The sequence below is a fragment of the Chelon labrosus genome (assembly GCF_963514085.1).
Source record: "Chelon labrosus genome assembly, chromosome: 9".
NCBI classification, from domain to species: domain Eukaryota; kingdom Metazoa; phylum Chordata; class Actinopteri; order Mugiliformes; family Mugilidae; genus Chelon; species Chelon labrosus.
The window spans coordinates 30,361,502-30,380,901 of NC_140359.1; the positions used below are offsets into that span (position 1 = coordinate 30,361,502).

The 19,400-nt window shown below is 49.3% G+C and overlaps 1 protein-coding gene across 13 annotated transcripts; it reads right to left on the reverse strand.

Annotated features, from left to right (window-relative positions):
• Window positions 1-290: 290 nt before the first annotated feature.
• Window positions 291-18,718, reverse strand: snapc4 (small nuclear RNA activating complex, polypeptide 4). 13 transcript variants are annotated; one of them, XM_084552115.1, is made up of 21 exons: window positions 18,184-18,718; window positions 18,058-18,101; window positions 17,889-17,985; window positions 15,194-15,216; window positions 15,002-15,124; window positions 12,175-12,312; window positions 12,003-12,087; window positions 10,915-10,996; window positions 10,723-10,824; window positions 10,577-10,649; window positions 10,337-10,501; window positions 10,066-10,216; window positions 8,435-8,541; window positions 7,925-8,019; window positions 7,762-7,856; window positions 7,502-7,593; window positions 6,321-7,376; window positions 5,845-6,234; window positions 4,336-5,059; window positions 3,876-4,246; window positions 291-567 (listed from the first exon to the last, which is right to left on the reverse strand). In XM_084552115.1, exons 1-21 carry the CDS (start codon window positions 18,293-18,295, stop codon window positions 436-438), a joined length of 4,257 nt encoding a protein of 1,418 aa, XP_084408241.1. In that variant the 5' UTR covers window positions 18,296-18,718; the 3' UTR covers window positions 291-435. The 13 variants fall into 13 exon arrangements, with proteins under 13 accessions (XP_084408241.1, XP_084408240.1, XP_084408239.1 ...); XM_084552114.1 differs by having other exon boundaries at window positions 6,321-7,379; XM_084552113.1 differs by having other exon boundaries at window positions 6,321-7,379; window positions 18,049-18,101.
• Window positions 18,719-19,400: the final 682 nt, after the last annotated feature.

Below are 19,400 nucleotides of genomic sequence, written 5' to 3' on the forward strand. Positions count from 1 at the left end.
TTTTACCGATATATTTTACATTTCTTATCCAAACAACGTCAAACTTAGCAGTGCACATCTTCGTGCCCGTAGCGAGACACCTGCCCAGTTTCAAATCCATCGGGCCAACGGTTCGCGAGATATGCGTGCCACAGACAGACAGACACACAGACGCTTCTTGATTTATAGATAGATTATTATTATTATAATTATGTACGCTTTAGTCAGATGGATGTTTATCTCCTTCCTCCTGTCCTGTCTCTTCTGTCTTTTCTGTGTCAGTGTCCCCAGAGACAAACAGACGAATGGACTTCCTTTAACGTCTTTATTAGAAAACAACTGAAATGTTTTAGTGCAACTGAATAAAAGTGATCCTGAGGTTCCTGAACGCAGCACAGAGCTCAGTCCAGACAGACCAGGGGGGTTTCATGTGTCGGTGCATTCAGGGACCATCAACTAAACCAACTCAGTGGAGGTCCTGCTGCTCTGGTCCGGTCCGGTCTGGTCTGTGGAGGGTCTCATTGATCCCATGATCCCTGAGAAAAGAGCGGCCGAATCTCTGGAGCTGTCGCACAGCAGAGAGGACGTCTGAGGACAGACGGAGACGACCAGTGATTTATTATTTACTCATCAGGTTACAGGTGTAGAAACAGGAAGTAAATAAATAAATAAAGCAGAGACAGAGGAGGAGGTAGAGAGGAACCAGGAAGTAAACCAGGACGTCTATAAACCAATCAGAACGTTCACAGATTAAAACAACTTCTCTTTATTAACAGAAGTGACAGGATGAAGTCATTTCATCATGTTAAGGTTAGCATCCTGTGCTAGCCACCAACAACGCCATGTGACCAGTCCTCTGTCTGTGGGAGGAGCTTAATCATTTCATATGATTTATGTCTTCATGTGTTCATCCTGACTGTGTTCATGTGTTCATGTGTTCATACTGACTGTGTTCATGTGTTCATATTGACTGTGTTCATGTGTTCATCCTGACTGTTCATGTGTTCATGTGTTCATACTGACTGTGTTCATGTGTTCATGTGTTCATACTGACTGTGTTCATGTGTTCATACTGACTGTGTTCATGTGTTCATGTGTTCATACTGACTGTGTTCATGTGTTCATGTGTTCATCCTGACTGTGTTCATGTGTTCATGTGTTCATACTGACTGTGTTCATGTGTTCATATTGACTGTGTTCATGTGTTCATACTGACTGTGTTCATGTGTTCATCCTGACTGTGTTCATGTGTTCATGTGTTCATACTGACTGTGTTCATGTGTTCATATTGACTGTGTTCATGTGTTCATGTGTTCATACTGACTGTGTTCATGTGTTCATATTGACTGTGTTCATGTGTTCATACTGACTGTGTTCATGTGTTCATCCTGACTGTGTTCATGTGTTCATGTGTTCATATTGACTGTGTTCATGTGTTCATACTGACTGTGTTCATGTGTTCATCCTGACTGTGTTCATGTGTTCATGTGTTCATATTGACTGTGTTCATGTGTTCATATTGACTGTGTTCATGTGTTCATCCTGACTGTGTTCATGTGTTCATGTGTTCATCCTGACTGTGTTCATGTGTTCATGTTGACTGTCTTCATGTGTTCATACTGACTGTGTTCATGTGTTCATGTGTTCATATTGACTGTGTTCATGTGTTCATCCTGACTGTGTTCATGTGTTCATCCTGACTGTGTTCATGTGTTCATCCTGACTGTGTTCATGTGTTCATGTTGACTGTCTTCATGTGTTCATACTGACTGTGTTCATGTGTTCATATTGACTGTGTTCATGCGTTCATCCTGACTGTGTTCATGTGTTCATGTGTTCATATTGACTGTGTTCATGTGTTCATACTGACTGTGTTCATGTGTTCATATTGACTGTGTTCATGTGTTCATGTGTTCATATTGACTGTGTTCATGTGTTCATCCTGACTGTGTTCATGTGTTCATCTTGACTGTGTTCATGTGTTCATCTTGACTGTGTTCATGTGTTCATGTGTTCATACTGACTGTGTTCATGTGTTCATATTGACTGTGTTCATGCGTTCATCCTGACTGTGTTCATGTGTTCATGTGTTCATATTGACTGTGTTCATGTGTTCATACTGACTGTGTTCATGTGTTCATATTGACTGTGTTCATGTGTTCATGTGTTCATATTGACTGTGTTCATGTGTTCATCCTGACTGTGTTCATGTGTTCATCTTGACTGTGTTCATGTGTTCATCCTGACTGTGTTCATGTGTTCATGTGTTCATCCTGACTGTGTTCATGTGTTCATGTGTTCATATTGACTGTGTTCATGTGTTCATCTTGACTGTGTTCATGTGTTCATCTTGACTGTTCATGTGTTCATCCTGACTGTGTTCATGTGTTCATCCTGACTGTGTTCATGTGTTCATACTGAGTGTCTTCATGTGGTCATCCTGACTGTTCATGTGTTCATCCTGACTGTGTTCATGTGTTCATGTGTTCATCCTGACTGTGTTCATGTGTTCATGTGTTCATCCTGACTGTGTTCATGTGTTCATATTGACTGTGTTCATGTGTTCATACTGACTGTGTTCATGTGTTCATACTGACTGTGTTCATGTGTTCATGTGTTCATATTGACTGTGTTCATGTGTTCATACTGACTGTGTTCATGTGTTCATCCTGACTGTCTTCATGTGTTCATCTTGACTGTGTTCATGTGTTCATCTTGACTGTGTTCATGTGTTCATCCTGACTGTGTTCATGTGTTCATCTTGACTGTGTTCATGTGTTCATCCTGACTGTGTTCATGTGTTCATCTTGACTGTGTTCATGTGTTCATGTGTTCATCTTGACTGTGTTCATGTGTTCATCTTGACTGTGTTCATGTGTTCATCCTGACTGTGTTCATGTGTTCATCTTGACTGTGTTCATGTGTTCATCCTGACTGTGTTCATGTGTTCATCCTGACTGTGTTCATGTGTTCATGTGTTCATCCTGACTGTGTTCATGTGTTCATGTGTTCATATTGACTGTGTTCATGTGTTCATCCTGACTGGACCTCAGGCTTCATTCTCTGTCGTGTTGATATTCACTCAGTGGTTCCCAGACTTTCTCTGCTGGCCCCGTTGGTACATAAGAAAATCTTCACCCCCCCAAAGAAACGTATTTTGTTTTCAGACTCCATTGTAGTTTATTGTAGTTTATTGTAGTTTATTGTAGTTATTGTAGTTTATTGTAGTTTATTGTAGTTTATTTCACACAAAGCTCAACCTGAACAAACAACAGTAAACTTTACTGTGTAACTATGTTCAGTGTAACAGGTTTGTGTTTGTGTGGGAGCCCGTCACTAGCAGTGGCCTTTATTCATTCATTCCATCTAGAGGGTGACACGGGAATCAACTGTTGCTCCCATCCCATCCCGAGCCCACAAAAAAATTCCCGTCATATCCCGATCACGTGACTGCCCCCCCCCAAAAAAATCCTGTCCCACAAAATCCCTAGAGACAGACTCCCAGATCCCGTCCCGTTGGGCTGCTCGCCGCATTGCAGCGTCATTTGTTAATTTAATCTCTGGCTCCGTCCCGCTCCCGTTGATTATCTGCTCTATCCCGTCCCTGTCACGTTACCAACAGTGAAACTGACTCCCGTACCGTGGGACTCCAGCCGCGCCCTGCGCCCCCCCACTTTGGGAACCACTGCTTTAAGTGTTTATTTCATTTCTTCTCATTTCAGTTTCCGACTGTTTAAAGTTAATCTATTGTTATTATTATTATTATAAATCTAGTGACCTGACCCTTGACCCCCTGACCCTTGACCCCCTGACCCTTGACCCCCAACGTGACCGACCCCTGACCCGTCCCATGGGGTTGGTGTAGTACAGTAGAGTTCTGATTGGCTCCCACTCACCTTCCCTCTTCTTCTCTGTCTGGCTCTCTCTTTGATTTTCTTCATCTCCTCCACCTCCTGCTCCTCCTCCTCCTTCTGATTGGCTGTGGAAGCTGCTGTCTTCTCTGAGATTGGCTGGATGGTGGCCAGGAGGGCGGGGACAGTGAAGCAGGACAGGAAGCGAGCCTTCAGCAGCTGGTAGGCGGGGTTACCTGAGAAACGCTCGGCCACCAGTTGACGCACTGCCGCCACCATCTCCTCCTCCTCCTCCTCCTCCTCCTCCTCCTCCTTCTTCTTCTTCTTCTTCTTCTCCTCCTCCTCCTCCTTCTCCTTCTTCTCCTTCTTCTCCTCCTCCTCCTCCTCCTCCCGGGGTTCAGAGCTGACAGAGGGAGCTGCAGGGACACAAAACAAACACGCCTGGCTTGTTATCAGAGAGGAGTCAGGTGTAGGTGGGTCAGGGGTCAGGGGTCAGGTGAGTTACCTGGTGGGAGCGTGGCTGGTCGGGGGTCAGAGGTGGAGTCTGGCAGGTCTGGTGGGGGCTGACTGGAAGCGGTCTTGGTGCGGTCCGGTCTGGGTTTGGGTTGGGGGGCACGTCGGGGTCGAGGTTCTGATCCCTGGCGCAGGAGCTGCAGGGACGACTTGGTCAGGGACCTCTTGGCCCGGAGCAGCGCACTGAGCGCGCTCAGACTGCTGAGAAAGGGGGGCAAGTAGGGCAGAGCCACGCCCCCCCCAGGTATGGCCAAGCCCCCCCGCCCATTCAGCCAATCACGCACCTCCTCCTGGGGCTCCAGGAACATTAGGGAGGGGTCAAACGTCAGTGTCTCCTTTCTGGGGGAAGGCGCCGGCGCCGGGTCCACTCTGACCGACAGTGCTGGGGGGGGACAGGGGGGAGGCATGGGGGAAGGGGAGGAGGCGTGGCCAAAGGGCTGGTTGACAGGTCTGATCGCCTTCAGGCCGAAGTCGGGGGGCTTCAGAGGTGTTGGGACGGGGGACGGTGGGAGGGGGGAGCTTGGTATCAACGCCAGCTGGAGAACTTGGGGAGGGGCGTCGGCCAGCTGGACCAATCCGGACGGAGTCATGAGCCACATGGACTGACCAGGAAGTAGATTCAACCGAGGAGGCGCCGGTAGTACCAGACGTCCTCCAGAACCGGGCCTACGCTTCACCTGAGGACCTGGGGACGTCCTCTTCCTCCTGGAGACAGACTGGAGAAACAAAGACAGAGGAGATGGATGAGGGGGACACGAGACGAGGAGGACACCAGATGTGGAGGAGACAGGCGAGGAGGAGACAAAGGAGGAGGACATGAGACAAGGAGGAGGAGACAGGAGGAGACAGAGGAGGAGGACACGAGACGAGGAGGAGACAGAGGAGTAGGAGACAGAGGAGGAGGACACGAGACAAGGAAGACACAAGATGTGGAGGAGACAGGCGAGGAGGAGACAAAGGAGGAGGACATGAGACAAGGAGGAGGAGACAGGAGGAGACAGAGGAGGAGGACACGAGACAAGGAGGAGGAGACAGGAGGAGACAGAGGAGGAGACAGAGGAGGAGGACATGAGACAAGGAGGAGGAGACAGGAGGAGACAGAGGAGGAGGACACGAGACGAGGAGGAGACAGAGGAGTAGGAGACAGAGGAGGAGGACACGAGACAAGGAAGACACAAGATGTGGAGGAGACAGGCGAGGAGGAGACAAAGGAGGAGGACATGAGACAAGGAGGAGGAGACAGGAGGAGACAGAGGAGGAGGACACGAGACGAGGAGGAGACAGAGGAGTAGGAGACAGAGGAGGAGACAGACAGACGAGGAGGAGACAAAGGAGGAGGACATGAGACAAGGAGGAGGAGACAGGAGGAGACAGAGGAGGAGGACACGAGACGAGGAGGAGACAGACGAGGAGACAGACGAGGAGACAGACGAGGAGACAGAGGAGGAGACAGACAGACGAGGAGGTGAGTCCAGTGTTCCTGGACCGGTCCTGGTCTCACCTTGGCCTCCAGAACCTCCTGCAGAGCTCGGGCTTTCTGACTTGGTTTACGGACCCTCTTTCGTTCCTGTGTCTCACCTGGACCCGTCCCGCCCCCTGACTGGTCGTCCTGACTGCTCGTCACACTCTGTTGCTCCTCCCCCCTCCCCCTCTTCTTCCCCCGACCTTTTGGAGTAGTTCTGGGGACAGGGACTGGAGGAGGGGGGTTTGGATGGCTGGGGGTGGAGCCTGAAGTGGAGGAAGCAGTTTGTTGATTGGTCAGGATGGAGGGGGGAGGGGCCAGGGTGAGGGGAGGAGCCTCCACCAGGAGAGGATGCGGGGGGGCTCGCAGCTGGACAGGAGGAGGAAGGAGGAGGACGGTCTGAGGGTCTGACATCCTCCTGTCTTCAGCCTGAAAGACAAAAACCAAGAGAGACATTCAGAGGATGTCTGGTCCAACATGTCCTCGTCTACCGGGCCAACACTGAGGACGGTTACCTTGGTTACAGTGCTAGCAGGGGTACCGGTCTGGTTCTGGAAGGGGGGGGGGAGTAGGGTGAGGTTCTGGGTGCGTTGGTTGGACGTGGGGGAGACGTTCTGGAGGATGGAGACCACAGAGACAGGAGGAGGAGGTCTGGGTGGAGATGAGGTCATGGTGGAGGTAGCGGGACCGGGTCGGTTCTGGTTCCTCTGCTTCATGAGCTCCCTCTGCTGGAGCATTCCTGCCACTGTCTTCAGGTTCTTCACCTTGACCGATGCTGGGTCGGGGGGTGGAGTCAGTAAGACCACGCCCCTCTTCCTCTGCTCAATGACCTCCTTACAGCCGGCGGCGTCCACACACAAGACCCGGAGGAAGAGGAGGAAGACGGGCGTGGAGGACAGTCCGGTCTTCTCCGCTCGCTCCCTCACGGCGTCCGTCACCGTCAGACGGCTTTTCGCCGGAATCAGCAGGTTCCCGATCCAGGGCGTCACGGCGGCCTGTAGCTCGTAGTCCACCCCGGTGTCCGTGACCCGGGCTGGGGCGGCCCGGCGGCCCGTCTGGACTCGGCGCTGGCTCTGGTTGTTGAACTTGTTGGCCTGGCGGGTCAGGTGGGCTCGGAGCTGGTCCGGCGACACCATCATCATGGTGCCGCTGCCGTGACGCTCCTCCCACTTCAGAACCCGAGGGGCTGGTCCCACCACCACCGAGCGCCCAAACCTCCCCACCACGGTCGAGCGGACAGGAAGTCCACCCTGAGCGCCGGCGGAGGAGGACGGCAACGCCACGGGACGGAAGCTAAGGAAGGAGAAACTCTGAGCTCTGTCCACAGGAACCCAGTCCTGCATCGGAGGGACGACATACTCCTTGTCCTCCTCCTCTTCCTCAGTCCTTCCCACTTCCACCATCTTCTCCTTCTTCTTCTTCTCTTCATCACTGTCCATGTACTCCACCACCGTCTCCTCGTCCTCCTCCTCACTGCTCTGCTCCTCCATCACTGTCTTCAGTCGTCCTCTCACGACCTTCTCTACTCTCATGGTCTCCTTTGTTTGACCGCTGCGTCGTCTCGTTGCTTTCTGCTGTAGACAATCAAAGTGTCAGTTTAGTCACAGCGAGGAGGTACAGGGGTCAGGGGTCAGGGGTCAGGTGGTCAGGGGGTCAGGGGGTCAGGGGTCAGGGGTCAGGGGTCAGGTGAGCGTACCTGAGCAGGACGTTTGCTCAGTCTCCTCCACTCCCTCAGACACTGGGCATCGGTCCGGTGAGGGATCTCAGCAGCGATCTTCGCCCAGCGACCTGAGACGTGACGACAGGAAGACAACGATAGGTCAGAGGTCAGAGGTCAGAGGTCATAGGTCAGAGGACCAGGGAGTCATTGGTTTGATCAGCTGAGTTCTCCTCTAGTCTATCCTGGTCACATGTCACAGAGGTTACGTAATACTGGCTCGTGGTTTCATGACCCACCGACTCCATGTTTGTCCACCAGCTGCTGCAGCAGGTCCTTCTCCTGACTGTCAAACAGTCCTCTCTTTGTCCCCTCCTTCAGACAGTCGTGATACCTGGAGACAAACAAACCCTGAGACATGTTGACTGAGACACCGAGACAGACTCTGTCCTCCAGTCTCACCTGTCTCTGCAGGCGCTGTCAGTCCGTCCAGGAACCTCCAACCGGATCTTCCACCAGTTCTTCTCCCCGTACCGAGACACGGCAGACAGCAGCAGCTGACAGGTAGACAGGTAGAGAGACAGACAGGTAGACGGGCAGAGAGACAGACAGGTAGACAGACAGACAGGTAGAGAGACAGAGAGACAGACAGGTAGACGGGCAGAGAGACAGACAGGTAGACAGACAGACAGGTAGAGAGACAGACAGGTAGACAGGTAGAGAGACAGACAGGTAGACAGACAGACAGGTAGAGAGACAGAGAGACAGACAGGTAGACGGGCAGAGAGACAGACAGGTAGACAGACAGACAGGTAGAGAGACAGACAGGTAGACAGGTAGAGAGACGGACAGATAGACAGGTAGAGAGACAGACAGGTACAATGTAATCATCATGTCCATCAGTAACAATAAATGTCTCCAGAATGACTCAGAACCAGGACCTAAGGTAACTTAGCCCCGCCCCTTACACACCTGGTCCTCCTCTTTGGTCCAAGGTCCTTTCTTCAGGCTCGGGTCCAAAACCTGGTTCCACCTGTAGATCAGCTGAGCTGGGTCACGGCCCTCCATGAAGTAACTCACTGACAGAGACAGAGACAGAGAGACAGGGACAGCGACAGAGACAAAGAGAGAGAGACAGAGAGACAGGGACAGAGACAGAGAGACAGGGACAGAGACAGAGAGACAGACAGGTCAAATGACCAATAATTAACAAGTCTGAATGTGATTGTGATTATTAATTATTAATGGTTAATAATGAGTAGGGGTGTAACGGTGTTTGTAATCGTCCCGCGGTGTCACGGTACGGGTGTCACGGTTCGGTGCACGCAGTCCAGGGGTCGCGTTAACCGAATATTTTCCGTCATTGACCGTTTTTTTTTTAAATGTGTCGGAAAAATCTGAAGGTCGTCCGTCATTTTGACAGATTGTAATTCACACCCTGACCACTTGGTGGCGAGTGACCTCATTAATTGGCTCTTGTCTCTAATCACAGTCTGCGTCCCAAACATCGCGGAACTTTTGTCGGTGCACGATTTCCTGGTACACCGATTATACTGATGCACACGTCAGAGCTCGGCTAACCATAGACCATATATATAATATATATGTCTATGTCTATGCAGCTAACGGCTACCAAAATGGAATCTGCATACCACCGCAGCACTTCAACCCTGCGGTGCCGTCTAAGAGCTGTTAGCGCTAGGAGGAGGACACGATACGAGGTATAACTTTTTTTATTTTTTTTTTGTTACCATTTAAAGTCAACACTGTTCTGAAAAAAGAACTTAAGGTTAATGAAACTTTAATGAAAATTAAATGCTATCGAATATGTCTTTATTATCATTTAAAAAAAATAGATTATGACGGGATTTTTATGACCCCGTCAGTCAAAATGACCGACAACAAAAAAGTCTAGCGCAACCTCTGACGCAGTCACACGGTGAATACGTCTGAGTGAATAGTTTATTAAATAAAAGAAAAAGTGGAGTCCTCACTTCGGTCCAGGTGGCAGTAATGAGCTAAAAGCTGCCAGCTAACGTCATTAGCCTACAGAAGACGAAAAACAGACGAAGAAGAAAAGTCATTGAGAGTGTGGAGCTTCATCTAAATCACCAGTGTGGGAACACTTTGGTTCCTGGTGCAACATAACGGTGATGGGACGAGTGGTGGACGGGACAAAGACTGTCTGCCCACGATGTTTGGTGGAGGTGGAGTACGTCGCTGGAAACACATCAAACATGCTAACGCACATAAGACTCATTATTCCTGTTAAGGGTCGCGGGGGTCTGCTGGAGCCTATCCCAGCTGTCATAAGACTCATTATTTATTCTGTAATATGTTCAAGAGATTTTCAGTTTTGCTTCTATTTGAAATATCTGTTTGACTCGTTTGACAGTATTACTAATGTGAGAGTTTGTTCACTGTTTACATTTTACTGTTTAATACAACATTGATAATGTTTCTTCTACCTGACTCCCTCAGTTTATCACTACAACAAGTTGTGCTTTTTCTTTTCCTCTGTATGAACAACATGAATGAATGTGTGTTCTTTTCCCGTTGTGCCTTGTGTGTACTGTTACACCCTTCATAATGAATTATTTTACTCTGTGTGTACGGGATGAAGTTTCCGATCCTCATCTTGTCGACCAGCTCTCTGAGCAAAGCGTCTTCAGCCGGAGTCCAACTGCCACGTTTCAACGAGACGGAGACAAACCTCTGGAACATCTGGAGACACATGAAGGCTGTCCGTCCAGTCTGAGACAGACAGATAGACAGAGAGAGAGAGAGAGAGAGAGAGAGAGAGAGAGACAGGTCAGAGAAAGACAGACAGGTAGAGAGACAGACAGACAGGTCGAGAGACAGACAGACAGTCACCCCCAGCTCCTCAGAGATCTGGACCCAGTGTCTGTCTCCGTGTCTCCTGGTGACGTCCTTCAGATCTTGAACCTCCTCTTTACTCCAACGAGTCTTGTTGATGGACGGATGAAGGAAGTTCTGCCAGAAACAGCGGATGTCCTCAGCATCCCTCGTCCCTTCAAACTGAGAGGACAGAATACGACTGATCAGCTGACTGACTGACTGATCAGCTGACTGACTGATTGGTTTCAGACTCACATCAATGTTGGAGATCTTCTGCCAGTCATGTTCTTCATAGCGATCACCAATCAGCTCCTCCTCCTTTTTCCCTCTGACCAATCAGAACACACTCGTTAATAAACTCATTAATGAACCTGTGATGAACTCGTTAGTCCCTCCTGTACCTGATCAGGTCGATCTCTTTCTCCAAACTGTCAATCTGCTCTCTGAGCTGCTGTCTGTCTCTCTCGTCTGCTGAGGACAGCTTCTGACTCAGGTAGTCCACCCTGAGAGACAGACACGTCACCATCAAGCTAACGAGTCAAATCAATTAATCTTACTTCATGAATCAATAACCAAATCAGAAGGGACGTTACCTGGACAGTTTGGGCTGGAGGAGTCTCTTCAGACTGTCTGTGGACACTGAGTGGATCAGAAGAGTCTTCTGCCAGCTCTCCCCTGAACGCAACATGAGACGAGACGACGTGAGACGACATAAGATGACGTGAGGCGAGATGAGATGACACATGGGACGAAATGATGTGAGAGGAGTTGAAACGACAAGACGACGTGAAACTTTTGACGTGAGATGACAGAAGACGATGTGAGACGAGATGATGTGAGACGACGTGAGACGATATGGGACAACATGAGACAAGATGACGTGAGACGACGTGAGACGATATGGGACGACACGAGACGAGATGACGTGTGATGAGATGATGGAGATGACATGTGAGACGACATGAGACGAGATGGCGCGAGACGACGTGAGAAGACATGAGACGACACAAGACGAGACGACGTGACACGACGTGAGACGAGATGACTTGAGACATGAGATGATATGGGACGACACGAGACGAGATGACATGAGACGACATGAGACGACACGAGACGAGATGACGTGAGATGACATGAGACGACATGAGACGAGATGACGTGAGATGACGTGAGACGAGATGACGTGATACAATGTGAGACTTTTGATGTGAGATGACGGAAGGAGGTTTGAGACGAGATGACGTGAGACGAGATAAGACGAGATGGCACGAGACGATGTGAAACGACGTGAGACGAGTTGAGACGACATAAAGCGACATGGGACAACAAGAGATGAGACGACGTGAGACGTGATGAGACAAGACGACGTGAGACGATATGGGACGATATGGGACGACGTGAGACGACATGAGACAACATGAGACAACATGAGACAACATGAGACAAGATGACTTGACACAATGTGAGATGACATGAGACGACATGAGACGACACGAGACGAGATGACGTGAGATGAGGTGAGATGAGATGATGTGAGATGACGTGAGATGAGATGACGTGAGACGAGACGACGTGAGACGAGTTGAGACGAGACAACATTAGACGACATTAGACGACGTGAGATGAGACGAGAGAACTAAGAAGATAGTTGTTAAGTCGCTCTGAGTGTTTGTGTTCCTACATCGTTTCATCTTCAGCTTCTTGTCGTCCAGACATCCCGCCATCCTGCTGGCCTTCTCCTTTGCCTCCTGATTGGCTGGAGGACCCTGGACACAGACAGAGAAAGCAGCTCATTGGTCGGCCGTCAGTAGCTGAGTGCTGAGTGTTGATGCTGATGCGTCCATCTGTCTCACCAGTCCTGTCAGTTTGTCCTTGAAGTACGGTTTGAGGAAGCGTCCCAGGTACATGTTGACGGGCTGCTGGTAGGACGAGTGGGGGGGGTCCCGGGACGTCTCTCTGACTGGTCCACACATCTGAGACACCAGCTCCTTCTGTGTGAGACAGGTGGACAGACAGGTATATCAACCTGTCCGTCTGTTGATGTACGACACTACTGACCTGTCTGTCTGTCTGTTGATGTACAACACTACTGACCTGTCTGTCTGTCTGTGGATGTACGACACTACTGACCTGTCTGTCTGTCTGTCTGTCTGTCTGTGGATGTACGACACTACTGACCTGTCTGTCTGTCTGTCTGTCTGTCTGTGGATGTACAACACTACTGACCTGTCTGTCTGTCTGTCTGTCTGTCTGTCTGTCTGTGGATGTACGACACTACTGACCTGTCTGTCTGTCTGTCTGTCTGTCTGTGGATGTACGACACTACTGACCTGTCTGTCTGTCTGTCTGTCTGTCTGTCTGTCTGTGGATGTACGACACTACTGACCTGTCTGTCTGTTGATGTACAACACTACTGACCTGTCTGTCTGTCTGTCTGTCTGTTGATGTACAACACTACTGACCTGTCTGTCTGTCTGTCTGTCTGTTGATGTACAACACTACTGACCTGTCTGTCTGTCTGTCTGTCTGTGGATGTACGACACTACTGACCTGTCTGTCTGTCTGTCTGTCTGTTGATGTACAACACTACTGACCTGTCTGTCTGTCTGTCTGTCTGTTGATGTACGACACTACTGACCTGTCTGTCTGTCTGTCTGTCTGTTGATGTACAACACTACTGACCTGTCTGTCTGTCTGTGGATGTACGACACTACTGACCTGTCTGTCTGTCTGTCTGTCTGTGGATGTACGACACTACTGACCTGTCTGTCCGTCTGTGGATGTACGACACTACTGACCTGTCTGTCTGTCTGTCTGTCTGTCTGTCTGTTGATGTACAACACTACTGACCTGTCTGTCTGTCTGTCTGTCTGTTGATGTACAACACTACTGACCTGTCTGTCTGTCTGTCTGTCTGTGGATGTACGACACTACTGACCTGTCTGTCTGTCTGTCTGTCTGTTGATGTACAACACTACTGACCTGTCTGTCTGTCTGTCTGTCTGTTGATGTACGACACTACTGACCTGTCTGTCTGTCTGTCTGTCTGTCTGTTGATGTACAACACTACTGACCTGTCTGTCTGTCTGTGGATGTACGACACTACTGACCTGTCTGTCTGTCTGTGGATTTACGACACTACTGACCTGTCTGTCTGTCTGTGGATGTACGACACTACTGACCTGTCTGTCTGTCTGTTGATGTACGACACTACTGACCTGTCTGTCTGTCTGTGGATGTACGACACTACTGACCTGTCTGTCTGTCTGTGGATGTACGACACTACTGACCTGTCTGTCTGTCTGTTGATGTACGACACTACTGACCTGTCTGTCTGTCTGTCTGTCTGTGGATGTACAACACTACTGACCTGTCTGTCTGTCTGTCTGTCTGTCTGTCTGTCTGTCTGTCTACCTGTCTGTCTGTCTGTCTGTCTGTCTTTCTGTCTGTCTGTGGATGTACAACACTACTAACCTGTCTGTCTGTCTGTCTGTCTGTCTACCTGTCTGTCTGTCTGTCTGTTGATGTACGACACTACTGACCTGTCTGTCTGTCTGTCTGTCTTTCTGTCTGTCTACCTGTCTGTCTGTCTGCTGATGTACAACACTACTGACCTGTCTGTCTGTCTGTCTGTCTGTCTGTCTACCTGTCTGTCTGTCTGTCTGTCTTTCTGTCTGTCTGTGGATGTACAACACTACTAACCTGTCTGTCTGTCTGTCTGTCTGTCTACCTGTCTGTCTGTCTGTCTGTTGATGTACGACACTACTGACCTGTCTGTCTGTCTGTCTGTCTTTCTGTCTGTCTGTCTGTGGATGTACAACACTACTAACCTGTCTGTCTACCTGTCTGTCTGTCTGCTGATGTACAACACTACTGACCTGTCAGTCTGTCTGTCTGTCTACCTGTCTGTCTGTCTGTCTGTCTGTGGATGTACGACACTACTGACCTGTCTGTCTGCCTGCCTGTCTGTCTGTCTGTGGATGTACGACACTACTGACCTGCCTGTCTGTCTGTCTGTCTGTCTGTCTGTCTGTCTGTCTGTCTGTGGATGTACAACACTACAGACCTGTCTGTCTGTCTGTCTGTCTGTCTGTCTGTCTGTCTGTCTACCTGTCTGTCTGTCTGTCTGTTGATGTACGACACTACTGACCTGTCTGTCCGTCTGTCCGTCTGTCTGTCTGTCTGTCTGTGGATGTACAACACTACTGACCTGTCTGTCTGTCTGTCTGTCTGTGGATGTACGACACTACTGACCTGTCTGTCTGTCTGTCTGTTTGTCTACCTGTCTGTCTTTCTGTCTGTCTGTGGATGTACGACACTACTGACCTGTCTGTCTGTCTGTCTGTCTGTCTTTCTGTCTTTCTGTCTGTCTGTGGATGTACGACACTACTGACCTGTCTGTCTGTCTGTCTGTTTGTCTACCTGTCTGTCTTTCTGTCTGTCTGTGGATGTACGACACTACTGACCTGTCTGTCTGTCTGTCTGTCTGTCTGTCTGTCTTTCTGTCTTTCTGTCTGTCTGTGGATGTACGACACTACTGACCTGTCTGTCTGTCTGTCTGTCTGTCTTTCTGTCTTTCTGTCTGTCTGTGGATGTACGACACTACTGACCTGTCTGTCTGTCTGTCTGTCTGTCTGTCTGTCTGTCTGTCTGTCTGTCTGTCTGTACAACACTACTGACCTGCTGTCTCTGGTTGTGTGTCAGTAGTTTCTCCAGCTGGTCCAGAGTGTCCTGAACCACCTGCTGGTAGACGAGGTTCATCTGAAGACACGAGTCCACGGACATGGACAGACCGAGTTCACTCTAAACATAGAGACACAGTTATTGAAACCCTGCAGAGTTACAGACAGAAATACTGACAGAGTTACTGACCTCATCACTGCTGCTGGCATCGTCTGTCAAACACAGAAATAACAGAATTTAAGTTTACAGACAGACAGACAGGCTGACAGACAGACAGGTAGACATACAGATAGACAGGTAGACAGACAGGTAGACAGGTAGACAGACAGACAGACAGACAGGCTGACAGGTAGACAGACAGGTGGACAGACAGACAGACAGACAGACAGGCTGACAGACAGACAGGTAGACAGGTAAACAGACAGACAGACAGACAGACAGACAGACAGGCTGACAAACAGGTAGACAGACAGGCTGACAGGTAGACAGACAGGTGGACAGACAGACAGACAGACAGACAGACAGACAGGTTAGTAGTGTTGTACATCCACAGACAGACAGAAAGACAGACAGACAGACAGACAGACAGGTTAGTAGTGTTGTACATCCACAGACAGACAGACAGACAGACAGACAGGCTGACAGACAGACAGGTAGACAGACAGATAGACAGGTAGACAGACAGGTAGACAGGTAGACAGACAGGCTGACAAACAGGTAGACAGACAGACAGACAGACAGACAGGCTGACAGACAGACAGACAGGTAGACAGGTAGACAGACAGACAGACAGACAGACAGACAGGCTGACATCAGGTAGACAGACAGACAGACAGACAGGTAGACAGGTAGACAGACAGACAGACAGACAGACAGGCTGACAAACAGGTAGACAGACAGGCTGACAGGTAGACAGACAGACAGACAGATATACAGATAAACAGACAGACAGGTAGACAGACAGGCTGACAGACAGACAGGTAGACAGACAGGTAGACAGGTAGACAGACAGACAGACAGATATACAGATAAACAGACAGACAGGTAGACAGACAGGCTGACAGACAGGCTGACAGTCAGGTAGACAGACAGGCTGACAGACAGGTAGACAGACAGGTAGACAGACAGGCTGACAGACAGACAGACAGGTAGACAGACAGGAAGACAGGTAGACAGGTAGACAGACAGACAGACAGGTAGACAGACAGACAGGCTGACAGACAGGCTGACAGTCAGGTAGACAGACAGACAGACAGACAGATATACAGATAAACAGACAGACAGGTAGACAGGCAGACAGACAGATATACAGACAGACAGACAGGCTGACAGACAGACAGACAGACAGGTAGACAGGTAGACAGACAGACAGACAGGCTGACAGACAGGCTGACAGTCAGGTAGACAGACAGACAGACAGACAGATATACAGATAAACAGACAGACAGGTGGACAGGCAGACAGACAGGTAGACAGACAGACAGACAGACAGACAGACAGACAGACAGACAGGCAGACAGGCAGACAGACAGGTAGACACACAGGTAGACAGGTAGACAGGTAGACAGACAGACAGACAGACAGGTAGACAGACAGACAGACAGATAAACAGATAAACAGACAGACAGGTAGACAGGTAGACAGACAGACAGACAGGCAGACAGGCAGACAGACAGACAGACAGACAGATATACAGATAAACAGACAGACAGGTGGACAGGCAGACAGACAGGTAGACAGACAGACAGACAGACAGACAGACAGGCAGACAGGCAGACAGACAGGTAGACACACAGGTAGACAGGTAGACAGACAGATAGGTAGACAGACAGACAGACAGATAAACAGATAAACAGACAGACAGGTAGACAGGTAGACAGGCTGACAGACAGACAAGTAGACAGGTAGACAGGTAGACAGACAGACAGACAGACAGACAGACAGGTAGACAGATATACAGATAAACAGACAGACAGGCTGACAGACAGGTAGACAGACAGGTAGACAGACAGACAGATAAACAGACAGACAGGCTGACAGACAGACAGACAGACAGACAGACAGGTAGACAGACAGATATACAGATAAACAGACAGACAGGTAGACAGACAGACAGACAGATAAACAGACAGACAGACAGACAGACAGGTAGACAGACAGACAGACAGATATACAGATAAACAGACAGACAGACAGACAGACAGGTAGACAGACAGACAGACAGATATACAGATAAACAGACAGACAGGTGGACAGGCAGACAGACAGGTAGACAGGTAGACAGACAGACAGACAGACAGACAGGCTGACAGACAGACAGGCAGACAGACAGGTAGACAGGTAGACAGGCAGACAGACAGACAGACAGACAGACAGACAGGCTGACAGACAGACAGACAGACAGGTAGACAGACAGACAGACAGACAGATATACAGATAAACAGACAGACAGGTAGACAGACATACAGGCTGACAGACAGGCTGACAGACAGACAGACAGACAGACAGATAAACAGACAGACAGACAGACAGGTAGACAGACAGACAGACAGATAAACAGATAAACAGACAGACAGGTAGACAGACAGACAGACAGATAAACAGACAGACAGACAGACAGACAGACAGACAGACAGACAGACAGGTAGACAGATAAACAGACAGACAGGTGGACAGGCAGACAGACAGGCTGACAGACAGACAGACAGACAGGCTGACAGACAGACAGGTAGACAGGTAGACAGACAGACAGACAGACAGACAGACAGGCTGACAGACAGACAGGCAGACAGACAGGTAGACAGGTAGACAGGCAGACAGACAGACAGACAGACAGACAGGCTGACAGACAGGTAGACAGGTAGACAGGCAGACAGACAGGTACCTGAGACACTGACGGGGCTGTGTTCTCCGATGACGTTCTCCAGGTTCTCGATCTCTTTCTGGATCTTTTCTCTTTGAACCAACAGACCTGCTGCAGACTGAACACACACATCAGTGTTGCTATGGTTGTGAGGACCACGTCTCTGCTGGGACAGTCTCACCTGTCTCACCTGGTCCTCCACACGCTCCACGTCCTCACTGTCTGACCCATCATCTGGTCAAAGAGACACAAGCTCAGTGTGAGACAGACATGTGGACAGACAGACACAGGGACAGACAGACAGACAGGCAGGTACCTGTCTCACTGCTCAGCAGCTCCATCTCAGTGTGTGTTGCAGACAGACTCTGCTCCAGCTCCTCCACCTGTCTCTGGATCCTGTCTCTCTCCACGGACAGAGAGACAGACATGCTGTGGACAGAGAGTGAGACAGGTGGTCCGTTTACTGATCATTAAATAATCTAACTTTAGTCTTTTATTTAAACTCATCTATGGATCCTGACGAACCTTCTTCTTCTTCTTCTTCTGTTTTATTATTTTCCTCCTGCACGCGCGGCGGTGCTCCAATCAACGCAGCCCCTACGTTATCATATTACCCAGCAGCCTGTGCGGCGGCAGAACCAGTCCCGCGCTGCTCGGAGGTCCGGCCTCAGTTCTGGTTCTGAAGTCTTGGAGGAACCAGATCCGGGTTTTATTTCCTCGGACGTCACTTTCAGCTTCAGTTTTTTTTTAACCAACAAATAACAAAACAAACGGCGGGTGCCGGTCCGTTCTTTAATGTCCTCCCCGCTCACTTCCGGGTTCCCGGAACTTTTTCCTCCGTCAGGATGAAACATGGTTCCGCCCCGGAGCAGTTACCAACAGGCACTCGACACTAAAATAAAAATAAATAAATAGAAAAACAAAAAAATCTATATACACAATATTTACCATTATAAAATAAGTGAATATTAAAAAAGAAAGTAAAATAGCAATGAAAGAAAATCAATTCCAACCACTAACTAACCAACCATGTCCAGAGAGTCGTCTGTCTCACACAGACTGACGACTTGAGGCAGGAAAGATTTCCTGTAGAGTTCTTTGAGACAACCAAGTTGTCTCAAGTTGTCCCTGTAAGAAGTTACAGGGCAAGAGCTCTGTGCCAGAGAGAAGAAAGTGGAGGATGTGAGAGAGAAGAAAGAAGGAGGACATGTGTTTGGTGCATCGTCCCCCAGCAGCCTAGGCCTATAGCAGCATAACTAAGGGATGGTTTAGTCCAGCCCTAACTATAAGCCTGATCAAAAAGGAAAGTCTTAAGCCTGACCTTAAAAATAGAGAGAGTGTCTGCCTCCCGAACCCAAACTGGGAGCTGGTTCCACAGGAGAGGAGCCTGATAGCTGAAAGCTCTGCCTCCCATTCTACTTTTTGAAATTCTAGGAACCACAAGTAGGCCTGCACTTTCAGACCGAAGTGATCTGCTGGGATGATCTGGTACAATAAGGTCTTTAAGATATGATGGAGCTAGGCCTTTAAGGG

Excerpts from the sequence above, each read along its gene's own strand:
- snapc4 (XM_084552116.1), bottom strand. The coding sequence starts at position 18,295 with ATGTCTGTCTCTCTGTCCGTGGAGAGAGACAGGATCCAGAGACAGGTG. Across the intron at positions 10,825-10,914 it reads CTCCAGCCCAAACTGTCCAG|GGTGGACTACCTGAGTCAGA; the intron begins GTAACGTCCCTT and ends TCTGTCTCTCAG. Across the intron at positions 5,060-5,844 it reads AGGAGGTTCTGGAGGCCAAG|TCTGTCTCCAGGAGGAAGAG; the intron begins GTGAGACCAGGA and ends TTGTTTCTCCAG.